At 47.3% G+C, this 21,846-nt stretch overlaps 1 protein-coding gene across 1 annotated transcript; it reads left to right on the top strand.

Annotated features, from left to right (window-relative positions):
* The first annotated feature begins 304 nt into the window (after positions 1–304).
* On the top strand, positions 305–20,129 carry DDX27 (DEAD-box helicase 27). The gene is made up of 21 exons (XM_007100292.4): positions 305–465; positions 2,931–3,077; positions 4,242–4,301; positions 4,580–4,745; positions 5,804–5,844; positions 5,962–6,048; positions 6,737–6,842; positions 8,357–8,530; positions 9,203–9,353; positions 11,787–11,886; positions 12,006–12,147; positions 13,098–13,251; positions 14,079–14,160; positions 14,273–14,450; positions 15,955–16,061; positions 16,313–16,415; positions 17,773–17,867; positions 17,963–18,086; positions 18,601–18,688; positions 19,754–19,828; positions 19,960–20,129. Exons 1-21 carry the CDS (start codon positions 373–375, stop codon positions 19,976–19,978), a joined length of 2,292 nt encoding a protein of 763 aa, XP_007100354.2. The 5' UTR covers positions 305–372; the 3' UTR covers positions 19,979–20,129.
* The last annotated feature ends 1,717 nt before the right edge of the window (positions 20,130–21,846 follow it).

Here is a 21,846-nt window from a genome sequence, read left to right as displayed (position 1 = left end):
ACAATCACTGCTAAGTGTTTATTGTATTTTCTTCCACAATTGTTTTGTACATAAATATACGGAGCTCATCCACGCACCTCTTTAGACTTTCTCCTCCGCAACTCGCACACGCCTCCAACCGTCCCACCGTTTTCTGAGCACCAAGAGAACTGAATTCCAGTTTAACACGAACGCCTTGCGTTGCCTTCGTCACACAAACCACGCCCCAGGTTGCCGCTCGCGCGCCGCGAGAGTTTGCGAGAGGGGGCGGGCCAGGGCGGCCTCCAAGCGGAAGTGACGTAAGCACAAGCGCAGTGACGACGCGGAGGTCGCGGAAACCGGAGAGCCGCCTAGCGCGCCGCGCTGGTTTCCGGAAGTGGCTGCTGCGGCGACATGCTTGCGGAGCTGGGTTTAATCGGGACCATAGGCGAAGATGATGAGGTGCCGGTGGAGCCAGAGACTGACTCCGAAGACCAGGAGGAGGAGGTATGAGCCGATCGGGGTGGGAGCGCGGCGGCGGGCAGCCGATGTCCTTGACTGCTTCCCTTCCCCGTGGTGCCTCAGGTCCCTGCCCCCAAGGGCTCAGCATCCTCTGCCAGGCCGGCAAGTGTCCCTGGGTCTCACCCCGACCCCCAGATCTTCCTCAGTTTGCTCGCCACTAGCTTTTCCTCACCTCCGCGCCTGTGCTCGTGCTATTCTGTGTCGCCTTGGTGAACTCAGTACCCAATCACTGAACTGATATTTAATCCAGGCGCTGTGTCATAAAGATCCAGAGACAGAGTCAGTCCTGGTTCCTAGTCAAGGAGCCATGGTTATCCATGCGTTCATTAAGTCAGTATTCATTGAATATTTATATGTGCTACACCTAGTGTTAAGCATTCAGGACACAGCAGTGAACAAGAAGGGCGAGGAACACCGCTCTCCTGAAGCTTATGTTGTGCTGGGGATTTAGAGACATTAAGCAGCATGGCAGTTAAAAAGGGACCGGTGTCATGAAAAGGTGCTCACCCTTTAAAGCTCCAGCTCAAGTGTTTTCCCCTCTGTGGCCTCATCTGCTTACTGACACCTCTGGTTTGGGCGTCCCTCGGCCTCTACAAATTCAGCTTTTCCAAAGCTGAACTCTGGTCTCCCTCACCCTCCCAACCTGCTTTATCTCAAGCCAGAAACCTTGGAGTTATCCAGCCTCTTTCCCCTCCAGTGTTCTGCAGGCTACCTCAGAAATCTCTCTTAAGCTTCTTCCCCCCTCAGTCCACACTGCTTCCACCCTAGTCCAGGACACACTGCCATCTTGTACCTGGATACCTACAATCCTAACATACCTGGTTTCTGTTTCTCTTGTCGCCCCCCCCCCACCAAGTGTATTTTCCACTTAGCAGCCAGAAACTTTTTGTTTCTTTTTTCTTTTTTTTTTTTTTGCGGTATGCGGGCCCCTCACTGTTGTGGCCTCTCCCGTTGCGGAACACAGGCTCCGGACGCGCAGGCTCAGCGGCCATGGCTCACGGGCCTAGCTGCTCCGCGGCATGTGGGATCTTCCGAGACCGGGGCAAGAACCCGTGTCCCCTGCATCGGCAGGCGGACTCGCAACCACTGCGCCACCAGGGAAGTCCTCTTTTTGTTTCTTGAATGGAAAACTATCATAGAAAAATTATCACTTATATGTGGAATCTAAAAGACAACACAAATGAACATATCTACGGAACAGAAACAGACTCAAAAATATAGGGAACAGACTTGTGGTTGCCAAGGGGAGGGTGGGGGGAGGGAAAGACTGGGAGGGTGGGGTTAGCAGATGCAAACTATTATGTATAGGATGGATAAACAACAAGGTCCGACTGTAGAGTACAGGGAACTATATTCAATACCCTGTGATAAACCGTAATGGGAAAGAATATGAAGAAGAATATATATGTATAACTGAGTCACTTTGCTGTACAGCAGAAATTAAACACAACATTGTAAATCAACCATACTTCAATAAAATTTTTTTTTAATTGTCATAGAAAAGGACTGAAGGAAATATGGCAAATGATAATGCTAAACTTCAAGTTTAGCTTGAAGTGCTATACAATTACCGATTTAAACTAGGTACTGGAGAAATGAGATATAATCATTACTAATAATAAAGTTTAGGGTCAGAGTTCTTATGAAATTGTTTAACTCAAGTAAGAAAAAAAAATCAGTATACTACTTTTTAGTTCTCAGGGTTTTTTCTTCTGTTTATCCTCCTGAAGCCATAGTTCAGCCAGTTCTCCTTCCTTTCCCGTTTCCAAATGTATGAGGTAAAAAAATTTTTGTTGTTGTTGTTATTTATTTCTAACTTAATTGAATTGTGGTCAGAGAACAGAGTGTATAATATTGATTTTTTTGAACTTATTGAAGATTTGCTTAAAAGGAATACTATGTGATCAGTTTTTGCAACTATTCCACGTGTGCTTAGAAACAATGTACATGCTTTAGTGCAGTGTTCTCTATATGTTCATTGGAATAAAGCTTATTAATTGTGCTGTTCAAATTTTCTGTGGACTTACTCATTTTTTTTGTCTGCTTGATCTGTCAATTATTGGGATGTGTTAAAATCTCCCAGGACAGGGCTTCCCTGGTGGCGCAGTGGTTGAGAGTCCGCCTGCTGATGTAGGGGACACGGGTTCGTGCCCCGGTCCGGGAAGATCCCACATGCCGTGGAGCGGCTGGGCCCGTGAGCCATGGCCGCTAAGCGTGCGCTTCCGGAGCCTGTGCTCCGCAACGGGAGAGGCCACAGCAGTGAGAGGCCCGCGTACCGCAAAAAAAAAAAAAATCTCCCAGGACAATTGTAGATTATTCTACTTCTTGTCATCTGTCAGCTTTTGCCCTGTATATTTCTGTTCTCTTATTGGGTACCCTCATTTCCTTCTTCTTTTTCCAGTGTTCTTTCATCTCAGTCCCATGGTCATCCTGTTTCTCCCTCTTCCCAGGGGCCCATTGTGCTGGGCAGAAAGCAGAAAGCCTTGCAGAAGAACCGCAGTGCCGATTTCAACCCTGACTTTGTTTTTACTGAGAAGGAGGGGATGTACGATGGCAGCTGGGCCATGGCTGACGTCATGAGCCAGCTCAAGAAGAAGGTGAGACTGACACAGATAGGCAGTTCCAGGCCGTGGGCTGTTAGGGTTGGACAGTGGGCTTCAAGGTCCAATGGTTTAGGAATGCCAAATGTTACATATAAATTGCTTAAAAAATGGACATAGCTATGTTACAATCGTCTCTTTTTTAGGTATTCGCTCCTTGTTTTGAGTATTAGAAAGAAACCTTTTTTATGTTGGTTTGTAACAAAGAACAGTCTAGCAGGCATCCTCGGTAGTGGTGTTTTTGAAGGCTTGACTCTGCCCCACAGATACTATCACTCTCTGTCACTTGCCAGGTGATCTCATGTGGCCTTTCTGTTTAGGGTCCCTGGTTCCCACACATCACAGCTAAAACTGCCGTGAATGTCACTGTCATCTGCTTGTTTGCCAAGACCCTGTGCTTTTCTTTGAATCTGGTTAACAAGCTAGAAGGTGCTTAAAAGTTGTTTTCCATTTCACGTGCTTCGGAGGGAAATACTGCCTGCTCAGGGCAGTTTAATCCAGACCCTGCTGGTCCTTGTTCTGTTTCAAATAAAACAGCATTGCCTTTTCAAAGTCATCTTGAGCGGGTTTTTTTTTTCCTTTTCATGTGTACTTCATGTAGTTACCGACTTGGTCTTACAGCGCTTACATTCTAGCAGGGTAGAAAATGACTAGACAAACAAGCCGTTCCTTATGGCTGTGGTAAGCGCTGTAGCAGTTCAGGGTGCTTTGAGCGTGCATCAAGGGGACCTGTCATTACCTCACCTTTCGAAAGTTTTAGCAAGATCCAGCCTTACCTGAATTTGCTTGCCTTTCAACAGTTTGATAGGCTAAATTATGTCCGATGGGCAAGGGGAAGAGTTTTTCCAAGTAGCATTCAGATACAATGTGGCATCTCTTGGTAACTGTATCATTCTCAATAGTAAACACCTTCTACAATGTGGGTGTTCTTACTGGTTCCAGGTAATTTGAAGTTTTTTCACAAAAAGACCATTTATTTAATGGTTTTTTGTTTGCTTGTTTGTTTTGTTGTGCATAATCTATGGATTGATTAATCTGTCCAAGTACAGATGAGCTTTTTCTATATCTAACACCTGAGACCCTGCCTTAAGAAGCCCTTTCTTTGCTTTATCTCTTTCCCATACGTATGTTTCTTTTTCATCTCTTTATTTTTATCTGTAGAGGGCAGCCACAACATTAGATGAGAAGATTGAGAAAGTTCGAAAGAAAAGGAAAACAGAGGTGAGTAAGCAAAGCAGTTACTTCTCTTTGTAGGTGAGCCCTGAGCTTTACTCTCAGTGTGACCGCATCGTTTCTCTTGGAGCCTAGGTTGCAGTACGGCTGGTGCAGGCAGGTTTTCTCTGTGTGTCTGTGGTTACTAGTCACTAAGAATCCGCATAGTTTTCTCCCAGGCCTGGGAGCATAATATTTTTCCCTTCCTTCCCTTCCCTTTCCCTTCACAGGTTCTGGATTTTCTGAAGTTTGTAGTTGCCTTGCTTTATTACAGTTTCTTTTTCTAGGATAAAGAAGCCAAGTCTGGGAAGTCGGAGAAGGAAAAAGAAGCAAAGGAGGGCTCTGAACCGGAGGAGCAGGAAGACTTTGAAGGGAAAGATGAGGAAGCCACAGAAGATGAAGAATCAGAGACTGACTACTCGTCAGCTGATGAGAACGTCCTCACCAAAGCAGGTAGGCGATACTGTCAGAAATGGGGACAGGAAATTGGAGTGTTCGCTTTTACTTTGTAGGTTATCCTATGCTCTTCTACACAGTTAAATTTAAGATCTCCGGGTCGACCTCCTTTCTTTTTTTAATTTTTTTCTTTTTTTTAAAATTAATTAATTAATTTATTGGCTGCGTTGGGTGTTCATTGCTGCACACAGGCTTTCTCTAGTTGCGGTGAGTGGGGGCTACTCTTCGTTGTGGTACGCAGGCTTCTCATTGCGGTGGCTTCTCTTGTTGCAGAGCACAGGCACTAGAGCGCGTGGGCTTCGGTAGTTGTGGCTCACAGGCTTAGCTGTTCCGTGGCACGTGGGATTTTCCCGGACCAGGGTTCGAACCCGTGTCCCCTGCATTGGCAGGCAAATTCTTAACCACTGTGCCACCAGGGAAGTCCCGACTTCTTTTCTTTTAGCTTCTCTTTTTCCTTGGGATTTTGTTAGGGTTGTTGTACTTTGCAGTCAGAGTTCACTCTTTTTCTTTTTCCTTTTCTCTTTTTTTTTTTTTGGTCATGCCGCGAGGCTTGCGGGATCTTAGTTCCCCGAGCAAGGATCAAAACCGGGCACCAGCAGTGAAAGCACCAAGTCCTAGCCACTGCGCTGCCAGGGAATTCCCACGTTCACTCTTTTCCTCATCTCCAGCCCCACACAGCTGTTGGCACTTCTATGACTCAAACTTATTTGGGGTGATAGGTCCCCCACCTCAGATGAGTCCAGCCACATAGTAGGTGCTCCATGCATATTTCTTGCAGAAATGAGTGCTAAAGCATCCTTATATAGCACAGTGGTTGGGAGCCTTGTCTCTGGAACCTGCCAAGTTTGCTTCCTGTCTGACCTCAGGTGAGTGACTTACCTGCACGGCTGCACAGCCTCCTCTTCTGTGAGGTGACGCTGGTGACAGGAGCTCCCTCAATTTGTTGCATGGATTCAGTGAGGTGTCCATCCATGTAATGCACTTAGGACAGTGTCTAGCAGACTGAGCGCTCAGGAGGTGTGAGCCCTGATTATCAGCTCTCTTTTTCTCCACAGATACACTCAGAGTAAAGGAGCAGAAGAAGAAGAAAGGACAGGTGCGCGTGGGCTTGGACAACAGTGCGCAGCTTGTGTTTACAACCTGAAAGAATTTTAAGGTCATTTAGTTCCCTTTCTGCTGAATTCTCATTCTGTCTTTTGATTTTCTGATGTAGGAAGCAGGAGGATTTTTTGAAGATGCATCTCAGTATGATGAAAACCTCTCATTCCAGGACATGAACCTTTCCCGCCCTCTTCTGAAGGTAGTGGCTTCTTTTGTCAACCGTGGGATTCTTGCAGTCGCCCCGTAACTGGGCTGTCTGCCCTAAACTGGGCTCGTGGCCTCCCTGAACTCTGTTGTCCACACAGCTGCCAGAGAACCCTCTTACACAAAGATTTCCATCTTGGCCTGTACGGCCCTGCCCCTTCTGGGCCCCTCTGATGATGTCTCTCAGCAGCCATTCTGCTCTGGCCCCACTGGCCTCACTGGCCCTCACACAGGCCAGGCATCTTCTTCCTCAGGGCCTTTGTGCTTGCTGTTCCCACTGCCTGGAAGATCGTTCCAGAAACCTGGCTGGGGTGCTCTTCGCCTCTTTCAGGATTCTACTCAGTATCCCCTGCTCAATGAGACCTTCCCTGACAACCCTTCTGTAAATTGCACTCATCCCCTCCCCCTGCCCTTGCCAGCCCCCTTGACTGCTGTAGCTTTCTCCATAGCATTTATCTTCATATGATACGTGTTTGTTCTCGGCCTGTTTTTTCTACCAGATTCTAAGGGCAGGGTTGTTCCTTTTGTTTATTACTATATCCTCAGGGCCTAGAAAAGTGACACACAGTAGGTGGATTGAATGACGGGGGGGGATTGAAACCTGCTTGGAAACCTGCCTTGTTTGTTTTCTGCTGAGACTCCCCCTCCTCTCCTCTCTGACCTTATCTTTTCTTTCTCTTCAGGCCATCACAGCCATGGGCTTCAAGGAGCCCACACCAATCCAGAAGGCATGCATACCTGTGGGTCTGTTGGGGAAGGACATCTGTGCCTGTGCAGCCACTGGGACAGGTAAAAAGGATAGGGACTTGGGGGTGGGGGAGGGAGACAAGGAGGAACAAGGAGGATGTGCAACATAGAATAGGCTCTGGGTTGACTTACCAAAAGCCCACTTTGCTAAATATGCAAATATAAATTTTAATGCAATAACATTATATATTCTGTGTAGTAACTTCCCTTTAAAAAAAATTAATATATATTTTTCTATTTTTTTAAAAATACTCTTTACTTTTTTTAAATAGGGTAGTCACAGGTTACAGGTTTCAGGTGGTCTGGTGAAGGTTATTTTTATTTAATCCTATCAGGGTGTCTCTGTGACCATGACCTGTCACTCCCATGATAGGCCCCTGTCATAGGAGTAAAGATTTTATGAAAGGGATGTTTATCACAACATTGTGTATTAGTGCAGTTAATTATATAGTCATGTAATAAAATAGAATAGAAATAGTCATGTAATAAAATACGATGCAACCATTTAAAAAAAGTAGAGTACTTAAAGAAATAAGAAAATATATGTTTTTTTTAAAGGGAAGTTACTAAACAATGTATAGTATTATTGCATTAAAATTAATATTTTTGTCCATTAAAAAAAGATTGGTAATATAGATACTGTTTTGGTATCTGGTTGGCTGAACTGTGGGTGATTTTTATTGCTTTTTTTTTTTTTTTAATTATTTATTTTATTTTTGGCTGTGTTGGGTCTTCGTTTCTGTGCGAGGGCTTTCTCCAGTTGCGGCGAGCGGGGGCCACTCTTCATCGCGGTGCGCGGGCCTCTCACTGTCGTGGCCTCTCCCGTTGCAGAGCACAGGCTCCAGACGCGCAGGCTCAGTAGTTGTGGCTCATGGGCTTAGTTGCTCCGCGGCATGTGGGATCTTCCCAGACCAGGACTCGAACCCGTGTCCCCTGCATTGGCAGGCAGATTCCCAACCACTGCGCCACCAAGGAAGCCCTGCTTGCTTTTTTTTTTTTTTTGTATTTCCCAGATTTTTCACATTGACCATGTGATTGATTGATTGATTTTTTAAATTTATTTTATTTATTTATTTTTGGCTGTGTTGGTTCTTCGTTGCTGTGTGCGGGCTTTCTCTAGTTGTGGTGAGCGGGGGCTACTCTTTGTTGCGGCCCACAGGCTTCTCACTGCGGTGGCTTCTCTTGTTGCAGAGCACGGGCTCTAGCCATGAGGGCTTCAGTAGTTGTGGCACGTGGGCTCAGTAGTTGTGGCTCGCAGGCTTTAGAGTGCAGGCTCAGTAGTTGTGGCACACGGGCTTAGTTGCTCCGTGGCATGTGGGATCTTCCTGGACCAGGGCTCGAACCTGTGTCCCCTGCATTGGCAGGTGGATTCTTAACCACTGTGCCACCAGGGAAGCCCTGACCATGTGATTTAAAACTAGAAAAAAAGTTTTATGAAAAATAAGTTGCTTCATTTCCCTCTGAGTAGATATGTAGGTTTTCTGTGTGCAGGTGAAAACCTGGACCTGGGAAGGACAGCTCTTCTCATTTTGCTTCCCTGCTGCCCTTCCCTCCAGGTAAAACTGCAGCTTTTGCCCTGCCTGTCTTGGAGCGTCTGATCTACAAACCCCGCCAGGCTCCGGTGACCCGTGTGCTGGTGCTGGTTCCCACCCGGGAACTGGGCATCCAGGTGCACTCCGTCACCAAGCAGCTGGCCCAGTTCTGCAGCATCACCACCTGCCTGGCTGTGGGTGAGTGTCTGGCTGAGGGCTGGCTGCCTCTGAGAGAGTGTGGCGTGGTGGAGGGGGGATGTGCACCACTGTCTGAGGGTGACGGGTGCAGGAAAGCCTTCATGTGATTGAAACCACTTAAAAACCAGATGACGTTTTCACAGTAGATAGTGAGGGGAATGGGGAGGGGTTTGACTGAGGCTTCACCAGCCTTGCAAAATGAAACTTCAAAGTTATGAAACAAATTTTTTCTTGATACTGAACAAATTTAGGATATAATTTTGTCTTGCATGAATAATGAATCAAATATTTATTGGGGCAGAATCTTTCTGATGATGTTATATGATAGTGTTATCTAACCTTCATTTTACCCTCCTTATGCGGTAGGAAATTATAGGTGATTTAGAAAGATTATCAGTTTCGCAGCTGCATCTCTCAGTTGGTGGATGGTTGAATTGTTGTATTCTGAAGTGGCTTTGTGTCATCATCATTTCTGATTTTTGCACTTAGCACAATTGTAATTAAATAATCTGTCTCTCCCACCATATTGTAAAATCTGCGCAAGTGGGGCCTCTGTCAGTCTTGTGCTCTGCAGTTTGCTCGGCATCTGCCGTGGGAGCTGGCAGGTAGCAGGGCTCAGTGCTTACTGGTGAATGACTCAGCTGGCTGCCTGGTGGGCTTTTCTTTCTGCAGGCGGCCTGGATGTGAAGTCTCAGGAAGCAGCCCTCCGGGCAGCGCCTGACATCCTCATCGCCACCCCGGGCCGGCTCATCGATCACCTCCACAACTGCCCTTCCTTCCACCTGAGCAGCATCGAGGTGCTCATCCTGGATGAGGCTGACAGGTACACCTGAAACGGTGGGGTCCCCAGGGCCACACCCTGGGGCGGGAACCTGCGCTCTGCCTGGTCCTACATGGCTCTGACCAGTTCAGCTGTTCATGTTGGAGCCTTTGTCCGTCTTAGCCCAGATTATCCTGCTCTTTTTCTGTAATGTGATGGTTAGGAGGGAAGGCAAATTAAATTCTGGCTCTGCCGCTTCCTGATATTGGGAAACGTTATTTAGAGTCTCAAAGCAAATCTTTTCTTGTTTGTAAGTGGGGGATAAGTACCCACCTCATCGTGTTGAGGAGTCAAGGAGTAATTCCAGTAAAGTGTCAGTGCATAGGGAGGATCCAACCGACAGCCTCGATTACTGTGATGCAGGCGCCCCCTCCTGCCCCCCTTCCTCCTCTTCCCTCCCTCCCTCTCTTCCTTCCTTTCTCTCATTCATGTCCCATCTGCTCAGCACTTTCCTTCATGACTCAACAGAATGAACTCTTAATGAACTGGACTGCTGTGGAGGTGGCAGGGTAAGGAGGCTGTTCAAGTTTACTCTCAAACTGAAGCATCTCCAAACTAACCAGGTCCTTAACCAAGTTTCTCATCCTCTGTGCCCGTCCCCCGCTTCCCATCCCACTGAAGGGCAACTCCATCCTTCTAGTTGTTCAGGCCATATTCTCAGTGCCATTCTTGTCTCCTCATTTTCTCATCCCCCCCAGGATATCCATTGGTAAATCCCATCCACACACTCCCACTTTGGGGCTTCTCTTCTGCATCGTCGTTCCCTCAGCTTGGAATGACCTCCTTTACCTCCTCAGGTTTCTGCTCCAGCTGTCACTTTGCTGGCCACTCTATAACAGTTCCTGGGACTTCCCTGGTGGTCCAGTGGTTAAGAATCCGCTTGCCAATGCAGGGGACACGGGTTCGATCCCTGGTCTGGGAAGATCCCACGTGCCGCGGAGCAACTAAGCCCGTGCGCCACAACTACTGAGCCTGCAGGCCACAACTACTGAAGCCCGTGCGCCTAGATCCTGTGCTCCGCAACAAGAGAAGCCACCGCAATGAGAAGCCCATGCACCGCAATGAAGAGTAGCCACCGTTCACCACAACTAGAGAGAAAAGCCTGTGTGCAGCAACGAAGACCCAATGCAGCCCCCCAAAATAAATAAATAAATAAATGAAATATTTTTTAAAAACCAGTTCCTCCCTTCCCCCCACACCCCTGCCTCGTCCTTCCCTTCCTGCCTTATGTTCTCTGAGGTGCTACGCCTCCTTGACCTCCTGCATTGTTACCTGAATGCTCGTGTGGTGGCTGTGTCCCTCTTCTCCCCAGAACTTCATGTTCGAGAAGGGCCGGCTTTGTGTTTGTGTTGCCTGCTGCCACATCCCAGTGCCAGGGCCGTGTCTAGGATCTAGCAGGTGCACAGTAGGTGTTGAATAACTGGTCGACTGCCTCCCCCGAGCATTCTTGATGCCTGAAGGAGGTAAAGGAGATCGTTCTAAGTCAAGGGAACATGATCTGATTTAGGTTTTAAATATCAAAAATATCCATGTCTCAAAAGACCAAGAAAGGCTATGGAAGCTTCAGACTGAGACCAAAGAGACATGACAACTAAAGGTGATACCTGTCCCTCAACTGCAGCCTGAACTGGATGAGAAATACTGTAAAGGATTGGGTGGGTTGAAAAAATTGGAGTCACAGTAATCTCACAGATGACTATTATCTGCAAGGAGAAAGAGGTTCCTTTCCTAGTGGAGAGAGCTGGTAGACACCACTTCAACCAAGTGACCAAACTGCGATGCTGGAACAAACTGACCGTCTGTCTCCGGATGGAGTGAGAGTGAGGTGCACGGCTGCCCCCCACCCCACTCCCAGCAATGATTGTTGAATCCAGTCACTGGGTAATAATTAGACATATTCAGAGTGTGAAAAAGGATGAGAGGACTTTCTAGACTAAGGGAGACTAAAGAGATGTGACAACCAAGTACAACGTAGGAACTGTCATTCCTGGACTAAAAAAAATAAAAAGACAGCTATAGAATGACGTTTTGGGGACAGGTAGGGAAAACTGAATATACATTGTACTTTACTTTAGATATCATTCAGACACTTGAATTTCTCAGGTGTGATAACGACATTGTGTTTATGTAGGAGAAAGTCACCGTTCTTAGGGAATGTGTGCTGAAATATTTAGGGGTCTGGTGTCATGTTATCTGCAACTTAATAGCAAATGATTCAGCAAAAGAAGAAAGAAAGACTAAGCAAATATGGCTAAATGATAATTCTTGGTGAATCTTGGAAAAAGGGTAAAATAACACTAATAAGTAAATAAATGAGCCTGAAACATAACCAATGACAGTATCGAAACATCACCTGTGCAGTGTTTTCTGTCCTTCATCGATACAGATGCAAGCTCAGTCCATTTCTCTTGATTCCTCCCCTCCCCCGCTTGCCAGGATGCTGGACGAGTACTTTGAGGAGCAGATGAAGGAGATCATCCGAATGTGTTCCCACCACCGCCAGACCATGCTCTTCTCAGCCACGATGACGGATGAGGTGGGCTGTAGGGGACAGAGGGGCAGCGCAGAGGACCCCGGGCTGAGCTGGAGCACCGGCTTGCCTCCCTCCCTGCTTCCTGACCGGCCGGTCAGCATCCCTGCCTTTGTGCCTGGCAGGTGAAAGATCTGGCTTCTGTCTCCTTGAGGAATCCCGTCCGGATATTTGTGAACAGCAACACGGATGTGGCCCCCTTCTTGCGGCAGGAGTTCATCCGGATCAGGCCAAACCGGGAAGGGGACCGGGAAGCCATCGTGGCAGGTGAAAGCCCAGGGTGGGACTGAGCAGGGAGGGCTGCTCAACTCCCCTGAGCTTCACACCGAAGTGTTGGTTTTTCCCCGGCGACTCCTCCATCCGGTCTCCCCTACCCCAGTGTGCGGTACTGCTGTTCCTCTGCTCCATACTTTGACCACGAGTTCTCCCTCCCTTTCTTTCGTCGCTTCACCTCCCTTCCACCATCCAGTCCTCTTTATGTCCTGCTGAACTCCTAGCCACTTCCCTCCAGCTGCCCCTCTGGCCCTTCACGCAGGCCACTCCTGTGTCACCTGGATTGTTGCAGCGGCCTCTGACCTGGCCGTCTGCTCCCAGCCTGTCCTGTGGAAGTGCCTTCTCCACACTGCAGACCATTTAAAAGGGTCATTTACAAACAAGCATTCACTCCTGTTCCTTCGCTGTTTAAACCCTCTGGTGTCTTCCATTGCTCTTAGACTGAAATCCATGCTCCCTAGCGAGTCCTGTAAGACCCCTGGACCTGCCCCGGCCTGCCCGGAGCCCCATGCCTGCGCAGAGCCCCATGCCTGCGCGGAGCCCCATGCCTGCGCGGAGCCCCTGGCCTTGGCGCCTTAGCTCATGGCGCTCCAGCCACACCTGCCTGCTTTCGCTTTCTCAAATCCCCCCAAGCTTTTGGTCTTTCCTCTGCCTGGAATCTTGCCCCAAATCTTCTCGTGGATGAAACTGTCTTGTCATTCAGCCTAATGTCACCTCCTCAGATAGGCCAGCCCTGAAGCTGCCGCATCTTCTCTTCATTCTCTCATGGCATTTACCGCCCTTGAGAACTGGGACTCGGCTTCTCCGTCTCTGCCCTGGAGTGGGAGTTCCACAAGGCAGGGGCCTCACCTGCCACCCCCGAACCAGGCACAGCAGCCGCTTTGCAGGCGAGTAGGGAGGACGTGCTGGAGGCAGCCACCCGCTCACTCTTCTCTCCCTGGCAGCTCTGTTGATGAGAACCTTCACTGACCACGTGATGCTGTTCACCCAGACCAAGAAGCAGGCCCACCGCATGCACATCCTCCTGGGGCTGATGGGGCTGCAGGTGGGCGAGCTCCACGGCAACCTGTCACAGACGCAGCGGTTGGAGGCCCTCCGGTAAAGTTTCGGGGGCTGAGGCTCCCACCCATCCTTCAGAGAGGGCTGGCTCTCTTCATTCCAAAGACGGAAAGTACCATCCAGAGGTCATGTTTGAGCGATACCAGGGGATACAGTACAGTTCCCCACTTCAACAATTTTAGCCTAACCATTCTAAGGTCATGTCTTATATTCAGAACTTTGACTTTGTAGAAAATGATACTCTTGCCCCAGGATTTGAGCGTGGGAGCTGCTGAGCGGGGTCACGGCAGGAAATTGACTTGGGATGATGCAGCACACATTCTGATCTCTGCAGCCTTTCCAGAGCAGGGGACGTACCCAGGTCTGCTAGAATGAGATCCTGAAGCAAATCCATTCGTATTTCTTGAGCACTTACTTTGCCAGGCCCTGTGCTTTTCCACGTGATTTCTTGTTTAACTCTCGCAGAATCGAGTCAGCTTGGTAGGCAAGGAGGAACCCTTTAGGACTCTCCACTGACCCTTATTCACACAGGCAGCTGAGAGTTGTTTCTTAAAGGCTGTTTTGAATGCTGAGGCACTTGCCTCTGCTCCGTGTTATAGTCTAGCTCTGTGGTTCCCAAGCTTCTCTATTCATAGGAATTGCTGTTTAAAGGGGTATACACAAAACTACATTTGCTCTATGTTGTGGGATGTTTGGGGGGCATGTAAGTGTTGTTAGGCTGACATTTAGGATCTGTCTCCACTGTGATGGTCTGTACTCTGCTGCTTGACTCCAGAAGGGTTTGTGTTCTCTTCACTGGCTCAGGCTTCTGCAGAGTATTGACTGGGGTCAGGTATTCAGAGGACCATGTTTGTGGCTGTTTCCAGGCGCTTTAAGGATGAACAGATTGACATCCTTGTGGCCACAGATGTAGCAGCCCGTGGACTTGACATCGAGGGGGTCAAAACGGTGAGCGGGCCCCATCTTCCTCGAGTTTTTGCTGGGAGTCCTTTTGCCTCCTCACGTCCCCCTCTCCCCGCCGACTCCCAGGTCTGACTGATGCTTAACTTTGGCCTTCCAGGTCATCAACTTCACGATGCCCAACACCATCAAGCATTATGTCCACCGGGTGGGGCGAACAGCTCGTGCCGGCCGGGCCGGGCGCTCAGTCTCTCTGGTGGGAGAGGAGGAGCGGAAGATGCTGAAGGAGATCGTGAAGGCCGCCAAGGCCCCCGTGAAGGCCCGGACGCCGCCCCAGGGTGAGCAGGCGTCAGTGCCGCGGCTCAGGGTGGTTCGCGTGGGTGGGGGAGCATCCTAGCTCAGACCCCGAAGGACGGGGCAGCGGGCAGAGGGTAATGGGTGAGAGCAGGCGCTTTGCAGTTAGGAGCCAGATTCGAATTCCAGCTCTGCCACTTCCTTGCTGAGGGGCCCCGTGCAGGTCTCCCCTTGCCTCTCTGGGCTTCATTCTCTGTGTGTGTGAAAGGGACTGAGGAGAGACTTGTGCCCCAAGTGCTTAGTCATAGGTATTCGCCAGCCTTGGGGAAGAGAAGGCCTCTTCTTAATGCACCACTCCCACTAACCCTTCCCCACTTCCTCTTGCTGGGGGCCCAGGATGGGGAGGAGGTCAGTACTTATTCTTTTTGTATATCTTTCATTCTTTTTTTACTCATCTATAGGGGTCATATAAAGCACATCGTTAAAAAAATTTTTTTTTAAGTTACAAAAGTAATATCTATTCAGTGTTGGAAAAAAGTAAAGCAAATAAGAGTAAAAATGTAATTGTATGTGCAAGAGCTCACCACTCATAGCATTTAGATACACATCTTTCCAAGACCTTTTTTTCCATACATAGGTCTTTCTTTTTCCTTTCACTTAAAAAATTTTCATTTAATTCAATCTATTGCTGTTGTATTCTAAGTATTGGGGATACAGCAGGAAACAAAACAGCTGACACTGTTGGGAAAAAGACACAATAAATAAGCTAATTGTAGGTGTGATTGAGAACGACATGAGAAGTGCCTACTTTAGAAAAGCTGGTGAGAAAAGGCCTCTGACAGATGGCATTTGAGCCGAGTCCTGGATGACAAGAATGAGATGGCCGTGGGTGGTCTGGGGACAGAGTGTGCCAAGCAGGGAAAACCAGGGCAAAGCCTCAGAGACAGGAACACACTTGATGTGGGAGTAGAAGACAGGGAGGGCCAGAGGCCCGAGGCCTGTGAGCAAGGGGTAGGCAGAGGTCAGAGAGGTAGGCAGGGGCCACGCTGAGGAGTTTGGAATTTATTCCACGAGCATCAGGAAGCCTTTGGGGAGGTGTTAAGCAGAGCAGCCACACATAAAAAAAACAACAACAACCGTTTTCTGTGTCACTAAATACCCATCTGAGGGCTTCCCTGGTAGCGCAGTGGTTAAGAATCCGCCTGCCAATGCAGGGGACACGGGTTCGAGCCCTGGTCAGGGAAGACCCCACGTGCCGCGGAGCAACTAAGCTCATGCGCCACAACTACTGAGCCTGCGCTCTAGAGCCTGCGAGCCACAACTACTGAGGCCGCATGCCAGGACTACGGAAGCCTGTGCGCCTAGAGCCCGTGCTCCGCAGCAAGGGAAGCCACCGCAATTAGAAGCCCACGCGCAGCAACGAAGACCCAGCACAGCCAAAAATAAATAAATAAATAAATTTAAAAAAGAAAAGCCATCTGCGTTGTTTGCATCAGCTACACCATATTCATCCTTATTTTAAAATCTTTTTCGTTCTTTTCCCCTGAGACGTCATCCTCAAATTCCGGGACAAGATTGAGAAAATGGAGAAGGATGTGTATGCAGTTCTGCAGTTAGAGGCTGAAGAAAAAGAGATGCAAAAGTCAGAAGCCCAGGTGAGGCTGTGAGGAGCGCTCTGGTCCACAGTGCTGCTTAGTAAGCAGACTGCATGGACCCCGGCTGGTGTGCCTTCTGATATGCTGTGTCTGCCAAACGTATCATCAGAGCCCCAAGGCTGTGGCTTCCTGCAGCCGCCATGTTCTGTCTTATCAGATGTAGGTTTCATGGCAGGCATGTTTCATGGCAGGCATGTTCTGTATTATCAGATGTAGGTTTCATGGCAGGCATCCTTTTGCTGTCCCCACAGATCAACACAGCACAGCGGCTCCTGGAGAAAGGGAAGGGGGCACCAAACCCTGAGCCTGAAAGGAGCTGGTTCCAGACCAAAGAAGAAAGGAAGAAGGAAAAAAGTATGTTGGGGAGGTTCCTCAAAAAGCTAAACATAGAATTACCATCAGGCCCAGCAATTCCACTCCTAGGTGTATACTCCAAAGAACAGAAAACAGGGACTCAAACAGATACTTGTATGCCAGTATTCATTGAAGCATTATTCACAATAGCCAAAGGGTGGAAACAACCATGTGTCCATCAGCAGATGAATGGATACACAAAATGTGGTAGGTACATACAATGGGATATTAATTCAGCCATAATGAAGTTCTGGTACATGCCATAAGGATGAACCTTGGAAACATGCTAAGTGAAATAATCCAGACAAAGGGACAAATCTTTATGATTCCATTTATATGAGGTACCTAGATAGGCAAATACATAGACACAGAAAGTAGAATAGAGATTACCAGGAGCCGTGGGGAAGGAGTTGTTACCTAATGGTAACAGAGTTTCTGTTTGGGATGATGAAAAAGTTTTAGAAACAGATAATGGTGATGATTGTACAATATTGTGAATGTCATTAATGCTACTGAATTGTACACTAAAGAATGGGTAAAATGGCAAACTTTAAGTTATATATATTTTGCCACAATTTTAAAAAAGTAAGTCAGAAAGATATTCAGATAGATATATTCCCTTTTCTCTCCCTTTAAAAAACAAACAAACAAATTCACATTGTCTACACCTTGCGTTTTTCAATGAATTTTGTAGTTTGGAGATCATTTTATATAGGCACATATATAGCTGCCTTTTCTTTTTTTCAGTGGCTGTGTGGTCTTCCATCACATAGGTGGATTATAGTTTAATTAGTTCCCCATTGAGGGACATCGAGGTTGTTTCCAATCTTTTGCTATTATAAAGAAGTGATGTAGTGGATAGCTATACAGATGCCCTTTCACAATTAAGCAAGCATATTTGATTTACAAGCTAAGTTCCAAAAAGTGAAATTGTAGGTTAGAGGCTATGTGTATTTATTATTTTGTGAGGGATTGCAAAATTACCCTCCAAAGAGGTAGTGCCAGCATTTAAGAAATACTGTCTATATTTGATGGGACAAAAAATTAAGGTGTATGTATGTTAAGTTTCTGTGTTATAAATAGAGTTATAATTATATTGTGGGAAGGGGTGGGAAGTATATCTTTCCTAATACGAGGCAGATATATAATGAATGTCTCAAGTGGATTAATTAAGAAATAGTGGAACAAGCATGTTATTTAGTGAGCCGGAGGTAACCACCAGGAGAGGAAGTGATTGCTGCTTTTCATTTTAAGCCTTTAAATGTATCACTTTTAAATATGTACACTTCTTATTGTAAGTTTAAAAAAAGATTTTATAAAATGGTACCTGAACTCTCACGCTCTCTTCTCATCCCAGTTGCCAAGGCTCTGCAGGAGTTTGACTTAGCCATAAGAGGAAAGAAGAAAAGGAAGAAGTTTATGAAGGATGTCAAGAAAAAGGGGGAGATGACAGTGAGTAGCCTCCCCTTTGGAGTTGGGTCCCTGCCTGAGGATGTGGGTCAAGGCTGCCGGGTCTGTTCCACACTTACATGTCATCCTCTCCCCAGGCAGACGAAAGGTCCCAGTTTGAAATCCTCAAGGCACAGATGTTTGCTGAGCGGCTGGCCAAGAGGAACCGCAGAGCCAAGCGGGCCCGAGCAATGCCCGAGGAGGAGCCAGCGAGGGGCCCTGGTAGGCAGATGGGGAGCCTGAAGGAGCTGGTAGGAAGGTTCTGCCTGAAACCTGGGCTTGTGGTCAGGGACAAGAGGGGAGGGATGATGATAAGAGCCCACATTTTTTGAGTAATGAGTATGTAGGTGTGTACTGCTGTCCTTTATTGGCTTCAAGGGGTGAAGTGACCCCGTGGTTAGTAGGATTTGAACTCAAGCCTTTCTGATTCTGGAGACTAAATCCTTACCAGCTGCTGCTTGGAGGAGTGGGTCAGGGTAGAATGAGGGGAAGATGTTTTCAGCCCATTTTATGTTTAGGTGGTCCATTCCACCTTTGGACTCTGCAGGCATCCTTTGGAGGGGTTCTTCACATCTGGTACTTACCTCTTTTCTGCTGGGATCTGATGTCTTGCTTCCATGTCAATAAAACATCAGGCCAGAGCATCCACTGAACTTGAAACCATTACCTTGAGCTTAAGGGGATTTAGGAGCTTGGGACAAAAAGGCCATATCTCACCCATTCTCTCTGTGCACAGCAAAGAAACAAAAGCAGGTGAAGAAATCTGTATTTGATGAAGAACTCACCAACACAAGCAAGAAGGCCCTGAAACAGTATCGAGCTGGGTAGGGTTTTAAGTCATCATGGAGCTCTTGGTATTCTGATGAAAGCTATGAATCCTCTCCCTCCTTCCTTCCCCACTCCCAGTTCTCATACACCTACAGCTTTAGAATGCAGGCGTGCCTCGTTTTATTGTATTTCGCTTTATTGCACTTCGCAGATATTGCAGTTTTTACAAATTGAAGGTTTGTGGCAACCCTGCGTTGTCAGATGGTGGTTAGCCTTTTTTTAGAAATAGAGTATTTTTATTTTTTTAATATTTATTTATTCATTTTCTGGCCGTGTCACGCACTTGCAGGATCTTAGTTCCCTGACCAGGGATCGAACCCGGGTCCCAGCAGTGAAAGTGCAGAGTCCTAACCACTGGACCACCAGGGAATTACCAGCAATAGAGTATTTGTAAATTAAGATATGTGCATTGTTTTTCTTTCTAGACATAATGCTATTGCACAGTTTATTAAGACACTATAGTATAATGTCAACGTAACTTACATGCATTGGGAAACCAAAAAATCCGCGGGACTTGCTTTATTGCGATACTCACTTTATTGCAGTGGTCTGGAGCCAAACCCTCAATATCTTTGAGGTCTGCTTGTATATAATTTCAAGGGTTCCTGTCTGCCCTCTCCCCCGCCAGCCCATCTGTGGATTCCCAGGCTGAGAGTAAGAGAAGTGTTAAGGCCCTCCTGCCTTGGAGGTGAAATAGCACATTTTTGGTTCAGAAATAGAGCTTTCTCTCAGGGGAGTGACAGAACCCCAAAGAAAGGATTCTCTTGGGAATGTGCTGTTCCTCCGCACATCCTCTGGGCTGGGGTTGGTGGCTGGGTAAACTAAGTTACCCAAGCAGTTTTATTATATACACAAGAAGGAAGGGCTTCTTCCAGTCTTGTTTTAGTGCTGGGCCCTGACTTCCATAAACCCATATTATCAGGTAGAAGAACACAGACTTAGAACCTCAGGCCCTGAAAATGATGCATCTGTGGTGCTGCTCCTTTGTGTGGGAGCTGGTAGGATGGGGGGTGAAACACTGCCTGCTTGTCCAACACTTTGCCGTCTTCTCTCATTCACAGCCCCTCCTTTGAAGAAAGAAAACAATTGGGCTTGCCCCACCAGAGACGAGGAGGAAACTTTAAATCTAAATCCAGGTAATGTTTGCAGTTCTGGAGGACCAGAGGCTATGAGTGGGGTTGGAGAGGAAAGCTTTCCTGGGAAAGGAGCTTCTCTTTCCTCTTTCTGGTCTTGGCGTTGGTCTTTACCCTGCTCATTTTCTTCATAGGTACAAGAGGAGGAAGTAGCCGTGGTGGCCTGAAGAAGTTCATGGGGCGGCTCTTAGATCCCTTCTTTGTGGGAAGTCATCCTGGTTTGGTCTCTTTTCTCTGTTTGTAAAAAAATTCTTTAAAACTTTTAATACATCTTTGTCATTTGTACATTAAAGAAACGGAAAAGTTGGGGGCGGGGGGTGGTATATAGCTGTTTCCTAAGCATCCTTGTCAGCCAAGTCTCCTTTCTTGATTAGCTTTCACATAAAGAAAATACTAGGGACTTACCTGGTGGTGCAGTGGCTAAGAATCTGCCTGCCAGTGCAGGGGACACAGATTCAGGCCCTGGTCCAGGAAGATCCCACATGCCGTGGAGCAACTAAGCCTGTGAGCCACAACTACTGAGCCTACGCTCTAGAACCTGCGAGCCACAACTACTGAGCCCGTGTACCACAACTACTGAAGCCCGCACGCCTAGAGCCCGTGCTCCACAACAAGAGAAGCCACCACAATAAGAAGCCGCATGCGACAACAAAGAGTAGCCCCCGCTCACCACAACTAGAGAAAGCCTGCGCACAGCAATGAAGACCCAACGCAGCCAAAAATAAATAAACTAATTAAAAAAAGAAAATACCAAATGGAAGAAGTATTTTTGGGAGGCTCAAGAGACCAGTCTAATTGTGTATCTTATCCTTCTGTCTCTTCCCTCCATAGCACAGTCTACGTCGTCTGCTAGCTTGGCACTGCCATATATACTTGGAATGCATCTCTGTGCTTGTAGAAGAGCTGGTTGTGGAGTAAGGATATTCGTGCTAGAAGTTCTGTCAATGTCCTAGAACAAAAAGCTGTCATTTATTGAGCACCAGCCGTGCACCAGACATTTCTGTGTACTGAGCACTGTTCCATTCAGTTCACTACAGCCCTATGAGGCAGGTACTGTTATCCCCATTTTGCAGATAAAGAAACAGAGGCTTAGAAAGATGGCGTAACTTTCCAAAATTGCAGTTGGGAATTCAAGTTTTTGAAATCACGGTATACCTCAACCTATACCCTGACTCTTTCCTATGGTGTGGAAGTGCTACTGGAGAGATCAAGCTCAAAGGGGACAGAAAGGGTACCACATAGGGGCTTCCCTGGTGGTCCAGTGGCTAAGACTCTGCACTTCCACTGCAGGGGGCACAGGTTTGATCCCCAGTAGGGGAACTACCATCCCGTATGCCATGCGGCATGGCCAAAAAAACAAAAAACAAAAAACCCCAGAAAGGGTACCAGATAAATTAGCTCTTTTTTTGCAAGAACACAGGTTGTACCCTGTAGAATGGTGGGTCTCATCCTTTTCTGAATCACAGGTCCCTTTGACAATTAGATTGAAAGCCAGAGGACACTCCTTGGGAAAATTGTGATTGTAGTTTATGTCATATATAATCTCAAGCAGTACACAGACCTTTTTCCTCCAGCTCAAAATTATCCAGTAGCACATACCCTCAAGATTAGAGTATGGTTAACGCTATTCATTTAGGCTGTACCTAAAAGTTGCCAACAGAGGGTTCCAGTTCAGTAAATAAGGGCACACACACAAGATGGAGACCAGGGATTGAACCCGTGCCCCACAGAGTGGAAGCACGGAGTCTTAACCACTGGACCGCCAGGGCAGTCCCAGACTCACCGTTTTTACGTGCTTGCAGAAAGATCCCCAAGCTAGATCGTGGCCAAGTGCAGAACTACGTACTTTTTTACGGGTTAGAGATTGCATATGCACAGATGGATCAATTTTCTCTGGGAGGTTAATAGGAGTGCCTCTGGGGAAGGAAACTTCAAGTATACCTTTTGGTACAGGTTTAAGAGTTTTCTTTTCACCAAGAGTAAAAATGACTTACCAGCCAAAAGAAAAAACCCCACACCAC

This window comes from Physeter macrocephalus, chromosome 14, assembly GCF_002837175.3.
Source record: "Physeter macrocephalus isolate SW-GA chromosome 14, ASM283717v5, whole genome shotgun sequence".
NCBI lineage: Eukaryota > Metazoa > Chordata > Mammalia > Artiodactyla > Physeteridae > Physeter > Physeter macrocephalus.
Note: the sequence above shows the minus strand (reverse complement) of the source record. Positions and strands in the feature narration are given on the sequence as shown.